Source organism: Suncus etruscus, chromosome 3, assembly GCF_024139225.1.
Source record: "Suncus etruscus isolate mSunEtr1 chromosome 3, mSunEtr1.pri.cur, whole genome shotgun sequence".
Lineage (NCBI taxonomy): Eukaryota > Metazoa > Chordata > Mammalia > Eulipotyphla > Soricidae > Suncus > Suncus etruscus.
This window is the reverse complement of record NC_064850.1, coordinates 103,820,978-103,837,536: the sequence shown is the minus strand read 5'-3', so window position 1 is coordinate 103,837,536 and position 16,559 is coordinate 103,820,978. Positions and strand designations below refer to the sequence as shown.

Here is a 16,559-nt window from a genome sequence, read left to right as displayed (position 1 = left end):
AGCATTGAGTTGGCCTCACTGAGACAAGTCAGTTCATCTGGGTAGAAGTAGGTGTACCTGCCCCAGTGTGGGAGAAAGGATTGAATCAGAGAAGGTGCTTTGTTCTCTTTTTCCTGTGACAATAAAGGATTAGAAAAACATTCTCAGGTACACTGAGTCTCTGTTCTGTTCTGTGTCAGACCCCTCACTGTGAGGTCATGTGTGCAAATGATGGATACCGCATGGGTGGCAGAAATTTCTGGTAAAGTTACACTTCAATTTAAGAAGGAAGTACTGTACTCTAGGGCAAGGATTGAGTCCTATTTGGTTTATTTGGTTTTGAGCTTATACCTTGTGGTCCTCAGGGATTACTTCAGACTCTGTGCTAAGTGATCACTCCTGGCAGTACTCTGGGGAGACTACATAGGGTTCTGGGGATCAGACCCAGATCAGCCATGTGCAAGGCAAAAGTGCCTTTTCCACTATACTATTCTCTGGTTCCAGCTTTTTTGTTTCTTCTTCTTTTGAGGCACTGTTATATAAGGATTTATGCATTTTTAGTATTTTCATCAGTCATCATACTTTTGACTTTTTGAACATTTAGATAAATTATCACCCCCATGTCTGATGACAGTTTTTTTTTTTTTTTTTTTTTTTTTGGTTTTTGGGCCACACCCGGCGGTGCTCAGGGGTTACTCCTGGCTGTCTGCTCAGAAATAGCTCCTGGCAGGCACGGGGGACCATATGGGACACCGGGATTCGAACCAACCAACTTTGGTCCAGGATTGGCTGTTTGCAAGGCAAACGCCGCTGTGCTATCTCTCCGGGCCCTGATGACAGTTTTGAAGTTGATTTATGTATGTGTAGTTGCTAACTAAACATTGCTTGTAATTCCAGCTATAACTAAAATAGTTAATTATTCAACCTAACTTTGTTATAGGAGAAAAGGCAATAGAATTTGACTCCATATTCTAATGCCTGTAGTCTTTTAAAAGACAGTGAAAGGAAGGGGCCAGAGTGATAGCACAGTCATAGGCATTTGCCTTGCATGCGGCTGACCCAGGATAGACCTCGGTTCAATCCCCGGCATCCCATATAGTCCCCCAAGCTAGGAGCAATTTTTGAGCGGATTTCTGAGTTCTCAGGAGTAACCCTTGAGTGTCACTGGGTATGGCACCCCCCCAAAAAAAAAAAGATGGTGAAGGGAAGAGCATGTGTCTTATTTATCTGTGATCATTCACATTTAGAGACCTCTCTTCTCCTCTCCTAAGTGAAAAGGGAAATGGTTCAATGTACTTATCAATCACATTATTTTTTATTATTTTGGTGGGGCCACAGCCAACAATCTTTAGGGGTCTCTGCACTCAGGACTCACTCCTGGCAAGCTAAGAAAACCATATGGGATGCCAGGAATCTAACCCAAGTCAGCAGCATACAAGGCAAAACAAACAAACACATTGTTTTTAAATGATTATTTTGGATTCCCTTATTTTAGTCTATTATTATTTGTTTATTTTGGATTTGGGGTCAGACCTGGTGATGCTATGCCCTGCTCCACACTCTGAAGTATTCCAAGTAGTGTTCAGGGACTTTATGGTGTGCCAGGGATCAAATCCAGTTTGGCTGCCTACAAGACAGTTGACCTACCCTCTGCACTACTGCTCTAGCCTCAGTTTCTCCAGCTCTCACAGTCACCTTCTGAGCTATTCCTCTGATGTTAAGGAGGAAAATTCTGGGTGTGAAGGAAGTTGAGCCATTGTGCTTCTCTTTCAGCATCCAGTGCTGGATGAGCCGATCGCCGAGGCCGTCTGTATCATTGCAGACACAGATAAGTGGAGTGTGCAGGTCGCCACGAGCCAGAGGAAGGTGATGGATACCATGAAACTGGGTCAGGATGTACTGGTCTCTAGTCAGGTGTCCAGTTTACTTCAGTCCATTCTACAACTGTACAAGCTTCACCTCCCTGCTGATTTTGTGAGTATCTGTTCTAAGATCACCAAGCAAATGCAGTTCAAAGGACTACTTTATTTTTTAACAGTATTTCAATGATTAAATCAGATTCCAGGGCTTTATTTGGTTGTAGTATAATTGGGTGTTGGCAGAAGTAGAGAGAAAAATGCAATATGAGACTAGCAGAGTATAGATTTCAGTAGCGGTCACCCTTCCGTGAGACACAGCGTGACTCAAAACAGGATCTGTGAAAAAGCCAAGCCTGTGGAGGGCTCCCACATGAAAGGCTGTTGAAAATCCTCCTTTGAAAAAAATCTGTTCCTCCTTTTATTATTAGATCCTTATCAAGCAAACCAGATTCTGACAGCTGTGCCGTTTCTGGGGTCCAGGGGCCATTGTGTCAGCCTGTTTTCCCCTCTGATCTTCATGAAGGATGGAGAGTGTGCCACATTCCTTATAGGGAGTTGAGGTTTTTATAGCCCAAAAGGGGGCCCTGACTTGCTGTCTGGGTGAGGACCACATAGTGGCAGAGAGAATGATGGGCAGAGCCCTGAGCCACACTGGGTTCAAGTCCAGGCATTGGGGCTGGAGAGAGAGGACATAGTTTAAGGCCCTTGCTTGCAGTGGCAGGTGGCCAACCCTGGTTTGAATCCTCAGCACTTCATATAAGCACCGCCAGGGGTCACTGCAGAGCGCAAAGCCAGGAATGTAGCCCTGAATACCAGTGGGTGCAGCTCAAATATCACCCACCCCCTCACACAAACACACACCACATGTCCAGGTTTTTCCAGTGCTGAGTAGTGTGATGCCCTAAGTATCTCTCTGCACCTCTCGTTCGTAAACTGATGGCGATGAGAAGAAACACTGAGCTAGTCTGAGCCGCAGCTTAGCTCTGGAGTCCATGTTCTGCTATTTTTACTTGCTTCTCAGTCTCTGCTATCCTTAATTGTAAAAACAAGGGAATCCACAGAATCTGTGTCCCAAGGTTATGAAAAACTTTCACTTATTCATGCACACCACTGGCAATAGTGTTAGAAGTTGTGAACACACAGTAAGCAGCTACTGTCAAAATGGGTCTTTTCTGAAACAAGGGTTGTAAAGACTGACAACATTTTCCCAAAAGACTTTATTGGGCTTTAAATGGAAGTACACTTGTTGAATGACTGTTCCAGAGGAAAGAGGAGATGCAGTGGGGGTTAGAAGGATCATTTCTGTTCTGCACGTCAACGCAGTTTTTCTTCTTAGAAAATAGTTGCATCTTACCAGCAGGCCTAAGTTGTCGTTTTTGTAAAAAAAAAAAAAAAGACATATAAAGATTTTATATACTTTTTTCTATTATTCTATATAGACTTATTACAAGTTTTTGTTCCTATGATATGTAGCCCTTACTATATTTGATGTCTTAATTATCCTATCAGTAAATTGTGGCTTAAAACCATTTTTTACTTCATTTGGACAAAAGTACATTTAACCATTTAATATGAATAACTTATTTAACAAAACCAAGTTCAAAGGGGAAATTTTATCTGCAGTTTATAATTTCCTTAAAAATAACTCAACTGGGAAATGGAGAGATAGCATGGAGGTAGGGTGTTTGACTTGCATGCAGAAGGACAGTGGTTTGAATCCTGGCATCCCATATGGTCTTCCAGCTTGCCAAGAGTGAATCCTGAGCACAGAGCCAGGAGTAACCCCTGAGTGCTGCTGGGTGTGACCCCTCCCCTTCCCCCCAAAAAAACAACTGGTGATAGTGAAGTGTGCAGGACTTGGGCCTTGCACTTGGCTAATCTAGGTTTGATCCCTGACACCTCATTATACTCCCCTGAGCCCACTAGAAAAGTAAGTTATATGGGGCTAAATAGATAGTACAGTGGGTATGGAACCTGCTTTGTGTGTGGCAGACCTAGTTTCATTCCCAATACCCCATATGGTCCTGTAAGCTTGCCAGTAGTGATTACAGGGCACAAAAACAAGGATAAACCCTGAGCACCAAGGCCCAAAAATAAAAATAAAATAACTGAATGAACCACATGATTTAATAATTATTGGGGCCTCTGTAGGGAAAAAAAAGTAGCTCTCTAAAATATGAGAAATGAGGTGGGAGTGATAGTGGGTAAGATGCATGCCTTGTATATGACCAATCCAGTTTCAATCCTAGCATTCCATATGGTCGCCAAGCACTACCGGGAGTGATTCTTGAGTACAGAGCCAGGAGTAATGCCTGAGCATTCCTGGGTGTGATCCAACCCATCTTTTTCTCCAATAAAAAAAATATATCATAAGTTAAGTACTTTTTAAATTCATCTTGGGAACAAAACACCATTAAAGGGTAGGGAACCCCAGAGCAATTGAAGAGAAAAATAATTCTTAATGCTTTGATTTTAAGTTTGTGTACATTCCTTAGAGTTCACTGCTTTCTGTTTCTACATTGCAGTAACTACAAAAACCTAAAAGATGAGGAATTTGAGTTAAAAAATATTTTATAGCATTTATTAAAAATATTTGCCTACTCCATAGAACACTGAAACTTGAGATAATTACACCGCTTAACTCTTTATTTGGAGAAATAGTTCATTTAAGATTTGAAGCCAATGAGAAACCAAAAAGATTGTATCTCTAATAGATACTTTTTCCATGTCACTGAGCAACCCATATGGTCAAGATCAACATTTTAAAATGCGTCTGTCAGTCATTTTATCTTGAAAATAACTGGCATAATGGTCTAGAAGAAAATTATGTATGATGGAATCACCCTTGCCAAAGACATCAGGTGTCTTACTGAAGGTGCTTGGAGAATTCTACCTGCCAAAGACAAAAGCATTTGCTTTTGGTGAAAGACACAGATGACTGCTGTTTTCTAAAAATAAAATTAAGTTAGACTTAAGTCCAAGGATAGAGATGTCCTGAAAATAGCTTCTTTCTTTATTGTTGTTAAAGACCTGGTTAAAAAGACATAATTGAGAGCAAAAAAAAAATTTTGTTTTTTGAGGGGGGGTCGCACTCGGTAGCGCTCAGGGGTTACTCCTGGATCTGGCAGGCTCAGGGGACCATATAAGATGCCGGGATTCGAACCACCATTCGTCCTGGGTCGGCTGCCTGCAAGTCAAATGCTCTACTACTGTGCTATCTCTCTGCCCCCCCCCATTTTTTTTGAGATAACCTTTCACAGTATTTCTACTTCTATTATTGTCCAAGATAATCAGATTAAGGGAAAGAATAGTCACAAAAGCTATTTTCTGTATTATTATTTTAGTAATAAAAATGCATATTGAAATGGGCTTCAGAAAACAGTAGGTCAATATCAAAAACTATTTGACCATAAGAATTATAGCGACAAAAAAATGATAATTATAAAAATTTTCAGAAGCAAAAAATACTTGTATTTTAAGAACCATTTGAGGGCCAGAGACATAGTATAGCAGGTCTATTGCTTGCCTTGCACACAGCTGGCCTGAATTTGACCCCTATGTGGTTTCCCCAAGCTCTGCCAGGAGTGATCCTTGAGCACAGAACCAGGAATAAGCTAGATGTGGCTAAAGCAAACAAAAGACAAGCAAAACACGGAACTTGAAACTGTATGAATAACTTCTTTATAACTAGATGATATAGATGAAACACTTAGTCACTAGAAAAGGTAAATTTGTTTTTACCAAAAGCTAGTGTTATAGCTCCAAATGGTAAGATGTGAGTAAATGTGTATTTGAAAGAGCTTAGATGATAACTGTGTATTTAGAAATGTATTCATAGAACTGAAAGTTCCTGCCCTCACTGTGAATGTTGCTGGCTTTGCAGTGCATCATGCATCTTGAAGACAGACTCCAGGAGATGTACCTTAAAAGCAAGATGCTGTCTGAGTATCTCCGAGGACACACACGGGTCCACGTGAAAGAATTAGGTGTCGTGCTGGGGTGAGTTTCATCGAGTGACATTGTTGTTCCCTATGAGCCTACCCCTAGCACTATTATACCCACTGCTCCATTTAGTCTGTGCACCCTAACTTTGGGGTCCATCAGTGGGGGCCTCTGCTACTTCCTTACAGCAGATGGTGTAGCTCAGCATCTACAACTGAAGCAGAACTTTGGTATGACCAAGTCAGTGTGTAACAGTGGCGCTCTCCTTGGCTCTGACTCAGTTAGCACAGATTACAATTGCTGGCAGTGTTATGTTGAGCCCATGAGTGACTCCTTTCCTCCCTTTTGTTAAAAGCCCACAGGAGAGCAGCTGGGCTTCTGTTCCAAAAAATGCAAAGCAGCTGCCTTTGCCTTACTTCTCTCAAGAAGGAAATCTGACTTTTTGTTTTACTACTTAAATTTTGCAAACAGAACTAAAAAAGGTATTCTGTGGAGGGTGGGGGTGGCCGGGCGGGGGGAGGTGAGATAGCCTTATGATGACAATTCCTCTAGTTTGGGGGGCAAGAAAATAAAGTACAAAGGCTGGAGTGATAGTACGGATAGTAGGGAGCTTGCCATAAACTCACCTGACTGGGCTTCGATCCCCAGCACCCTATGTTGTCCCCAAGCCATCCAGGAATGACCTTGGAGTACAGAGCCAGAAGTAAGCTAAGTTCAGCCAGGTGTGGCCTCAAAAATAATAATAAAAACAAACCCCAAAAGAAAATATGTATACAATGTCAACCTTGAAATTTTCTTTTAAGGTTGCTAAGCATGGTATTATCTCCAGATGCAGCATCTCGCATTCTTGACAGACATTTTAACTCTCACATCCAGAATCTGACTTACTGTACTATTTAACCCTTAGCATTTTCTGTCTTATTTGTCTTGCAGACTTCACTTTAGATGGCATTTTTTTCTCCTTTGAGGCATTTTCTCTTGTAGATAACATGCAGCCTGTCTCTCTGTCAGGTTTCTGACTCAGTTTGGTATGGTTCTCTCTATTACCTGTAGGCAGGCCTCACTACTTCTGATTGCCCGAGTGGCCCTTAAATTTCCAGGATGTTTCCCAAGCCCTGACTCTGACAGATGCCTATTTGAAAGAGCCTAAGAAGGAGTTTTCCCCTCGTCAGCTCTGTGCCCTCTTTCTTAGCACATTCTTAGCAGGAATCCAGGCCGCCAGCTCAAGCCCTCCCTGTACTTGGGGCAGCTACAGACTGGCCTCCCAAAAGTGAGCTCCAGCACTCTCGAGTAAAGCCAGCTCCCTTTTCAGCTTTATGCTTCTCATTCTTTTTTTTTTTTTTTTTTTGGTTTTTTGGGCCACACCCGTTTGACGCTCAGGGGTTACTCCTGGCTATGTGCTCAGAAATCGCCCCTGGCTTGGGTGGACCATATGGGACGCCGGGGGATCGAACCGAGGTCCTTCCTTGGCTAGCGCTTGCAAGGCAGACACCTTACCTCCAGCGCCACCTACCCGGCCCCAATGCTTCTCATTCTTAATGTTAAGGGTGTCTTCTTGAAGCTGAAGTAGTCCTGGTTTTTTCTGAACAATTAGCAGCATCTCTGCTGTTCCTTGGCTGAGCCTGCCTAAGGGAGGCAGCCAGTGCAGAGTGTATCAATTTTCTGTTAGCAGCACAGCCCTACGCTGTGTCTCTGGCTACTTGAAAAATGTCCCTGGGGTTCTGAAGAGATCGCCACCAGTGTGATTTTCCTGAAACTGCTTTGCACACAGTTGCAGATTTATTTTGACAGGGGGCATGAGGAGAGACATGGAATACTGAGAAGGGGTGCACTTACAGCCAGGTGTCCCTGTTTTGGGGTGAAGCACTTTGTGTCCACATGCCTACATGGGACACTTCCAGTTTCTGTCCGGGTCCAGCGGGACCAAGCCTGTGGAGAGATGAAAGGATTGAGTTTATTATCTTCCCGTCTCTTTTGCTTTTGTAAAGTGTAAGCACAACTCTAGCAAGCCGAGAACTAAGCAATACTATTTTCTGTAAAAATCACACTATATTTGAAAGTAATATTCTTTCTTCTATTGATTTTTTTTTTCATTTTCAGGATTGAATCGAATGACCTGCCTCTGCTGACAGCTATTGCAAGTACTCATTCTCCTTACGTTGCTCAAATACTCTTATAAGCTAAAGCTCAGGACAGTTCTTGCTTGGAAGAAAAAATAAATAAAATGAGTTCCTCGGCTGAAAGAGAAAAGAATAACCTCTCTGTGACCTGTGACATCAAAAGCATGAAAGGGCAAAGAGTCATTCCACTACTTTGTTTTGCTTTATTGCTTTTTCAACTGGATGCTCCTTTGGAAAGCTTAGATTTACCTGACAATGGCATTTGTGTCTCTCCCCAACCCTGAGGACTTCTGTTACCCGTGAATCCAGAGATTCAGTGATGGAGGAAGAAACATTGGCACTACACAAAACACTAAGGTGTGGGTCTGGGCTGGTGTGGGAGAAAATTGGGTAGAAATCCTCCCAAGTGGCTTTGGAGCAGAGGCTGAGCAATGAACATACCATGCCATTAAGAAAAGATGCCAGTCTTTGAAGCATGAGCTTTTCCAAACCAGAAAATTTGCTTTGCTAATTAGAAGAAAACAGGATAAAGACATGATTCTGGGTCAGACTTTGTTTTTTTATTTTCTTTTTTTCAATAAAAGGTGAATTGAAAGAAGCCCCATTGTGCCATCTCCAGCTCTGGTGGCTTTAGGAGTTGCTCTCTGGCCTGTGACTGGAGAAAAGCCTGAATACTGGGCAGAGAACCCAGGTCTAGGGACCCCTGGTATCCATATCTTTGTAGAGTTTACTTTGTTTCAGATGCAGCCACAGATAAGCTAGAGATGGAATATGAGTGCAATAAATCCAAGAACCATTGTACCTTCTTAACCCACTCAAGATGTAGTTTTCTAGAATGTGCACTCCAATAACCTATGTTTCATCCTTATGCTTTAGAGTTCTCAACAGCCTTTTATTTGAGAGGCCAGTTACCAAAGTTGTTTCTGTTGCTATATTGCTATATTATTCCAACCGAAGCCACTTCCCTTCTGTAGCCACTAATACAAGAAATGATGCTTCAGAAGGCACAACTGTCCTGGTAGCAGATGAAACGTTACAGCAATTTGGGGTGATGAGTGCAGGTTATTCATTTGAATATTGACAAAACAACCCATATGTAACCTAAATTTGTACATATCATCTCTGTGCCTTCAATGTACTTTTGTAAACACCCTTCCAGAACTTTGCTGTTTTCCTGGTATAAAAGCTGCCAAAACAAGGGTTGTTTATTGATGTAGTTCACTTTTAAAAAGCACTTTTAATTTTCTATTAATATAAAAGAAAAACCTAGCTTTCTAACCACAAAACAGATTAGGTATTCACATCCAGGGACAAGGAGCAAGACTTTAAGCAGTTGATCATGAAAAGGCAGGAGCCAGTTGAGTATAAAGCAAAACATTTTGAGCACCTGCCCATTAGTGAACTATTCTAACCTGGCCAATTTCCTTCCACCGTTTCACTCACTTAATTCCAGCCCTTCCCACATATCCTTTGTATCTAAGAATATAAATCAACTTCCCTACTAGGATTGAGAATGACTTCACATTTCCTATTTGATAAAAATTCTGATCCTGAACTGAACACCAAGTCACATAAGTCTGGCTCTTTCTTCTTTAGCAACTACAAGTCAGCTTGAAAGTGAATAGCCGAGTCAGTACCAATGAGGAGAGTGGGTATGATCTGAGAACTTCCCCCGACTCTCTTTTGTTCACCATGTGGAATGTAGAGGGGAGTATCCAAGCTCTTAAGATCTTGAATTTTTAGTTTATGTCTTTCATAAAATGAAAGTTTTGAAGTATTTTATTCTTCCTATTTGCCTAATAAGCCCCACGTTTGGTATTTGAACTGCACTGGTCCCCACCCCAGATGTTGTTCTGTCTCAGAGAATTGACCCAGCCTGCAGCTTAGCTCTCGTCCAGTTCTTCATTCCATGGAAACGAGTGGTCATGGCTGGTGTCACAGTGGCTAAGGTAGCCCCATGTCTTTAGTCCCCTGCTCCTTGTTTACAAGTTTCAGGCACTTTCCCGCATTCGCCGCCTTCCAGGGTTGCACAGACAACGAAAGCCAGAATCACTTCCATGCTAACATGCTGACGGCAAACTGAAAACTAGCCCATTCCGGGGATTCATAGCTTGAAACAACTGATTCTTAACACCCTTCCAGAAAGATGTAGCCCTGCAAAGTGGATGTTGCCTCTTAATCAATCCGATGTTCCAAAAACAGTCTTTTGGAACTACCCGCAGGTGGAGGGCATGTGGAGGTTGTCACAGCAGCCCTCAGGATTCCCGTCACGACCCCAATCTCCCGTCTGTTGCCTACAAAAACAGACCAAGAATGTTGCTGCTCTTTCTAAAGCCCTCCTTGAACTAACAGTCAAGTTTTGCTTGTCTTAAATCCAACCTCTTCCCGAGAGTAGAAAAAAGAGAATTCATGAAATTGCACTGCAAAATTCCCACTCAGTGGCTTCATGCTTGGTTAGCTGGAGAGACAAGAAAGGCTTCTCACCCTCTTCCATGCTCACCTTAAGGGGGAAAAAAAATTAAAATTTAAAAAAAAGAGAACGAGAGAAAACTACCTCAGTTGACAGGAGATTCCACCTTTAGGGTTTCTTCAACTTTTAAGTCTTACCTGTTGCGTGTAACTTTTGTAGCATCTTGCTTTATTGGTTTGGGGGTTTTGTTTGTTTATGTTTTAGTTTTTGTTTTTGAAACCAGCTAGGGAGGCTTGAGAGAGCAGACCATGTGAGGGTTCCTGTGATAGACCTCTTTCTAGCAGGCTGCAGTTTGTATTTGTAATAGATTGATGAGGGATATGAATGTAAAGCTCATTGTGTATGTTTCAACGTGACAATGGAAAAAGTTGAAAACATAGCTTCCATACTTGTGCATAATTCCAAAGTTTTATTTTTATCAGTGTTAAATAGCTTTTTGTACAGGCTTCAGTCCATTTTTCTGAAGTGTGCTGTTTTCTAATGAAACTATAATCTTTTTTCACAGACTCATGGAGCCACCGTTTACATACACATCACAACTTTTAAAAACCTACCATATTTTTCAAAGTTAACTTTTTTGGAGGGAGGAAAATCCTGATTGCTAAATGCTACTAAACTGTTTAAGCTCTTAATAAATTAGGTCCTGAGATTTTATAAAAATTTAGTCTGTAGCTTTTTAGGTTCTTCACTAGTGTTGGTTGTATATAGAAATAAAGACAAAGCGACCCCAAAATTCTTTTAAGTGTTTGGATTTTTCCACTAATATATACTTTAGAGAGAACTTTTGTTCATGCATATTTTCACCATTAAATTGAAAAGGCTTTAGCTTCTCTTGGTAAATGTGAACCATTTGTTTTCTTTTATTATGTTTGGGAAAGGGGGATATGTTAATGTAATATTTGTCTAAATCAGACAGCTCCTTCAGCAACTTTGAAATGTCAAAATTTGGCAAACTACATATCTTGGAAGCAAAATTCAAACATAAGTGGTATTTCAATAAAGGGGAAATGGGATTTTTGTTATGATTGAAGCACCTATTCAAATTGATAGAACTTTGTATTTTTGATCAGTTATATAGGTATCAATGTCAATATGGGAAATTTTCTTAAAACTTGTATTACTTTGATCCATTTTTTTCTGTGGCATTTTGGTGCAATAAACCTTTTGAATTTATCTTAAACATTCCTGGTATTGTGCATGATTTTGTTACATTTAATTAAATTTAGAGGTCTTGGTATCATAATCTATGCTCAAACAAGTTCAATCTGTATGTCATGGAAGGGACTTTGGAAATGGGGCCTCAATCTTGGTTGCCATAAAGGGTGAGAATGCCTGGCACATGTTGATTGGGGCAGAGGATGACAGGAAGAAAGATGTGTGTGAGTGTGTAGTGTGTGCATATGCATTCTATTGGACATTCATGTGGTTAAAAGCCTGTAGATACAGGAATTATCTCAGATTTTATTCTGTCTTAAGTTAAAGCATGGTATATTTTTGACACTTTATGCTAGATTTTTCAGGAATGCCACAGTTGTATAAAGCAGTGAGTGATTTTCAATCATTTTATAACCTATAGACCAGCACTGGTTCACAGTTCAGTGGCCCAAAATTACTGGTCTAAACTAAAGAAAGGGACTGGAGCAATAGTGAGTAGTTGCACATAGCCAACCAAGTTTAATTTCTAGTATCCTATGATGTTCTCTAAGCATTACCAAGTATGATTCCTGAGCACTGAGCCAAAAGTAAGTCCTGAGCACCAACAGGTGCTGCCCAAAAAACAAGGAGAAAAGAAGACAAAAAAAGAACCAAGGGTTTTACTTACTAAGTTATTGCATTTTAATAAGAGTTGTCATAATAAACAACTCTGGTACTTGTACAATTTGAATCACCAATATAGTCTTTATTTGCTTTTGCATTTGTAAAGAATACTTTTTTTGTTGTCAAGCATAGTAATTTTTATTTTTATTTTTTATTATAAATATCTTTTAAGTGCCATGATTGCAAAAGCGTTTGTGGCTGGGTTGTATTTATAAAAAAGAACACCCCCCTTCACCAGTGCAACATTCCCACCACCAATGCCACCCAGCTCCCTCCTCCCTACTTTGTCTGTATTTGAAACTGGCATTCTATTTCTCTCACAAAAATATAAAGCACATCATGAATTTCCGTGTCATTCTTGCATGGGAGCCATGCTAATTTTCTTTGTATCATTCCAATTTTAGTATATGTGCTTCTGAAGCAGCACAAGAATGCTTTTTTTTTTTTTTCTCTATTTAAGCACTATGATTACATACATGATTGTAGTTGGGTTTCAATCATAAAAAGAACACTCCTCTTCACCAGTTCAATCTTCCCACCACCAATGATCCCCATCTCCCTCCTTCCCCCCCCCCCCCGCCTGTATTCGAGACAGGCATTCTACTTCTCTCACTCATTAACATTGTCAATACATTGTTAGTGTAGTTATCTCTCTAACTAAACTCACCACTCTATGTAGTGAGCCAGCTCTTCCAGCCCTCATCTCTGTTGTCTTTGGGCATTATTACAACAATGTCTTTTGTTTTTCTTAAAACCCATAGATGAGTGAAACTATTCTGTGTCTATCTCTCTCCCTCTGACTTACTTCACTCAATATAATAGAGTCGATGCCCATGCATGTATAGGAAAATTTCATGACTTCATCTCTCCTGACAGCTACATAATATTCCATTGTGTCTATGTACCACAGTTTCTTTAGCCATTCATCTGTTGAAGGGCATCTCGGTTGTTTCCAGAGTTTGATTATTGTAAATAGCACTGCAATGAATGTAGGTGTGAAGAAGGCATTTTTGTATTCCTAGGGTATATTCTTAGGAGTGGTATAGCTGGATCATATAGGAGCTCAATTTCCAGTCTTAAGGAATCTCCATATTGTTTTCCATAAAGACTGGATGAGACGTCATTCTCACCTGCAGTGAATGAGTGTTTCTTTCTCTCCACATTTCCACCAGCACATAAGAATACATTTAAGAATACACAAATTTGGTGATGGAAATTACCCTGGTTCAATGTTAATATGTACCTAAAATACTACTGTGAAAGATATGTAAGCCAATATGGTCAAAATAAAATTACAAAAAAAAGAAAAAAAAGAGAAAAAATAATACATTTTTAAAATTTTTTTTTTGCTGTCTTTAGTTTTAACACTGTCTATTTCTTTTTTTTAATTTTATTTAAACACCTTGATTACATACATGATTGTATTTGGGTTTCAGTCATGTAAAGAACACCACCCATCACCAGTGCAACATTCCCATCACCAATGTCCCAAAACTCCCTCCTCCCCACCCGACCTCCGCCTGTACTCTAGACAGGCTTTCCATTTCCCTCATACATTCTCATTATTAGAATACATTTTTTTAATCACATGAAAACTTCATTTGTTTTCCTTTTTTTCTCAAGCTCATTTTGTTTTGTTTGGAGGCTACACTTGTGGTACTCAAGTACACTTGAGTACACTCAGTCACTCCTAGTGGTGTGTGGGAACCTATGGAGGTGCTGCATATTAAATCCAACCAATCCCAGGCAAAACAAATGCCTTTCCTGCTCTACCTTCTCCAGGCATGATAAAAAACTTCAATACACATATATGCCACATTGCTTCCTGTGTCAGACTCTTTTGTCAGTGCTTTATGTAGACTGCTTCATTTATGCCATACAACTGGATGAAGCTGGTGCTATGATAACTGTGTACCACTTAATTAGGTCACAGTACAACAACATACTAATCTGAGTGCTGTTGTAGAGTTACTTTCCTGGTTCTGACATGAGTATCTCTGAGGAAAGCAGGTTACCACCTCCAGCAATGGACTATTCGTGTGTTGGTGGACCTCATCCAGTCATAATTGAAGGATTGGAAAAAAAAATTGCATCTTGGGAAACAGGATCCTAATGTTCTCCTAGATTTGAAAGCCTAGCTGATAAAATTCAATTTGTTTAAATGACACAGTATTTGGTTCATCTCTGGAAAGGAAGTGGTGTGAAAAGTGGTCAATCTTGATTCACTCAATAATGAGTTAAAGCAATATCCTTTGATGAGAGGTGCTGAGGAAAGCATACTATCACTTATCTTTAATTCCTAACTTATAAAAACAAACTCTGAATTTTCTCAGAAAAAAGATATTTATTTAGAAGTATTCCTCAGAACTTGTCCATATCCTTCAAAAATGTATTATAAAAGGCCAAGAGTGAGAAAACTTCATTCCAAACTAAAACTAGAGACTTGAGAACAAAAGTAATTCACCATCCTAGATTGAGTCCTGGATCAGGGATAAAAAATGTAAGCCTTTTTGATTGGTGAGTGGAAAAGTGGGCATCCTGTTCATTGCTCGGAGTATATTAGGGCCACTCCCTGCAATACTTGGCCTATCAGAATGCCACTTGAATATTACAGTCAGTTACCAGGGTTACCCCAGCAATGTTTAGGAGATCACATCTGGTGAAGCTCAGGGGATCATGTGGTATCAAGAATTGAATTTAGGGGTCAGAGAGATAGTATGGAGGTAGGGTGTTTGCCTTGCATGCAGAAGGACAGTGGTTCGAATCCCAGCATTCCGTATGGTCCCCTGAGCCTGCCAGGAGCAATTTCTGAGAGCCAGGAGTAACCCCTGAGTGCTGCTGTGTGTGACCCAAAAACCAAAAACCAGATCAGGCACATGGACCATAACCTCTGTACTATCTCCTAACCTCAGGAATTTAAAAAAACAATTAATTAAAAACCAATTATTTAAAAAAATAAAGACAAATTAGATACTATAGCATTAAAGTTGTCCTAAGATTATGTGAAACAGTATCTTTATTATTATGAAATAGATATTTAAGCACAAATGAACATCATGTCTACAACTAAGAAGAAAATATTAGGGTGAAAAAATGTATACACACTAGTCTCACAAGAGACAACATGTAAACACTAAGTAAATTAACAACAGATAATTCTGGGTGAAAGTTTGTTGTGTACTGTTCTTGAAACTCTTCTATGGTTGAACATTTCCAAATAAATTCAAGATTTTCTTAATGCACAAAAGTATTGCTATTATAAGAGGCTGGTGCACTTGTACTTGCCCTGCAGGCAGCATATCCAGATATGATACTATATGGTCCCTTGAACCTGCCAGGAATGATCTCTAAACACAGAGTCAGGTTTAAGCCCTAAGAACCATGGGGTGTGTTCCTAAAAACTTTAAATAAAGATATAATATGTGCATATATATTGACATTGTTCCTATTAATTACAAACTTTTGGGCTTAAAAAATCCATGATGACTGTACATCCAAGAAAAAATTCATTGAATGATAGACAGTCACTACTCCAGTATTCCTTCATATAAGCAATCATCTCATGATGACCCCAAATATAAAACTCAGCATCAGAATATTAGTAGCTGAATGGCTTCCTTTTTCAGTACAGTGTTTCTGAGATCAAACCAAAAAGGATTCCTCTGACTTCGTTAATAGACTGTTTTATATTGACATAAATAACCATTGATGAATCAAATCTCTGGTGACATAGGCAATATTCTACGAAGTTAGCAAGATTTCTTGAATCTAGGAATGGGTCTCCAATGGAGTAAAGCTTAGAAATCTTTGAGTCTACCCACATGTTCCTATTCTGTCATAGAAATTTGTATCATGCTCATTAGTGAAATCTGGACAACCTCAAAATGCATTTTGCCTAAGTAAATGGTTATAGAATTGAATATATAATTAAGAATTCTTTGCTTGAGTCACAATAGCTACAAAATGTTTAGAATATACACTATTATTTCTATTTTATGAATTAAAAACCCAATGCAGAAATTATGTCACTTTGCTTTAGATAAGACAACAATCGTGAAAAAACTTGAATGTAAACTGATTGGTTCTTCCTCTGTTAAATTGTCTGGCAGGATTTTGAGGGGGTCATAAATTTAACCAGTCCACAGACTGGGAGTTTTCTCAGGTTTAAGATATCTGGTTATTTTCACAGATTAAACAGTACAAAAAGTAACCATTTTCTAATAGGTGAACCCCACAACCTCTTATTATGGTCATTAGAGAGTAACTAACCTACCCACTGTCTGAGCATATCTGTGGAAATCCAATATAAACTACAAAGTGCCCACACAAATGAAAAGAAGATATAAAACATTGTTCTGCTGCTAGTAAGCA

General features: G+C 39.8%; 2 protein-coding genes and 1 non-coding gene across 4 annotated transcripts in view; 1 reads left to right on the top strand and 2 right to left on the bottom strand.

Annotated features, from left to right (window-relative positions):
- The window catches only part of FNIP2 (folliculin interacting protein 2), a 144,692-nt gene extending 136,480 nt beyond the window's left edge, over positions 1–8,212 (top strand). For both annotated transcript variants that reach the window (XM_049770227.1, XM_049770226.1), the window contains 3 exons: positions 1,753–1,953; positions 5,722–5,837; positions 7,881–8,212. In XM_049770227.1, the coding sequence (XP_049626184.1) occupies positions 1,753–1,953; positions 5,722–5,837; positions 7,881–7,959 (396 nt within the window). In that variant the 3' untranslated portion in view covers positions 7,960–8,212. The remainder of the gene's footprint in view (positions 1–1,752; positions 1,954–5,721; positions 5,838–7,880) is intronic.
- A 1,863-nt stretch (positions 8,213–10,075) lies between these two features.
- C3H4orf45 (chromosome 3 C4orf45 homolog) overlaps positions 10,076–16,559 on the bottom strand; it is a 152,183-nt gene continuing 145,699 nt past the window's right edge. Inside the window, exon 5 of the mRNA XM_049770858.1 lies at positions 10,076–10,194. Coding sequence (XP_049626815.1) covers positions 10,076–10,194 — 119 coding nt within the window. The remainder of the gene's footprint in view (positions 10,195–16,559) is intronic.
- LOC126004797 (U6 spliceosomal RNA) lies at positions 12,510–12,615 on the bottom strand. The gene has a single exon (XR_007494047.1). It is a non-coding gene; the product is annotated as a U6 spliceosomal RNA (small nuclear RNA).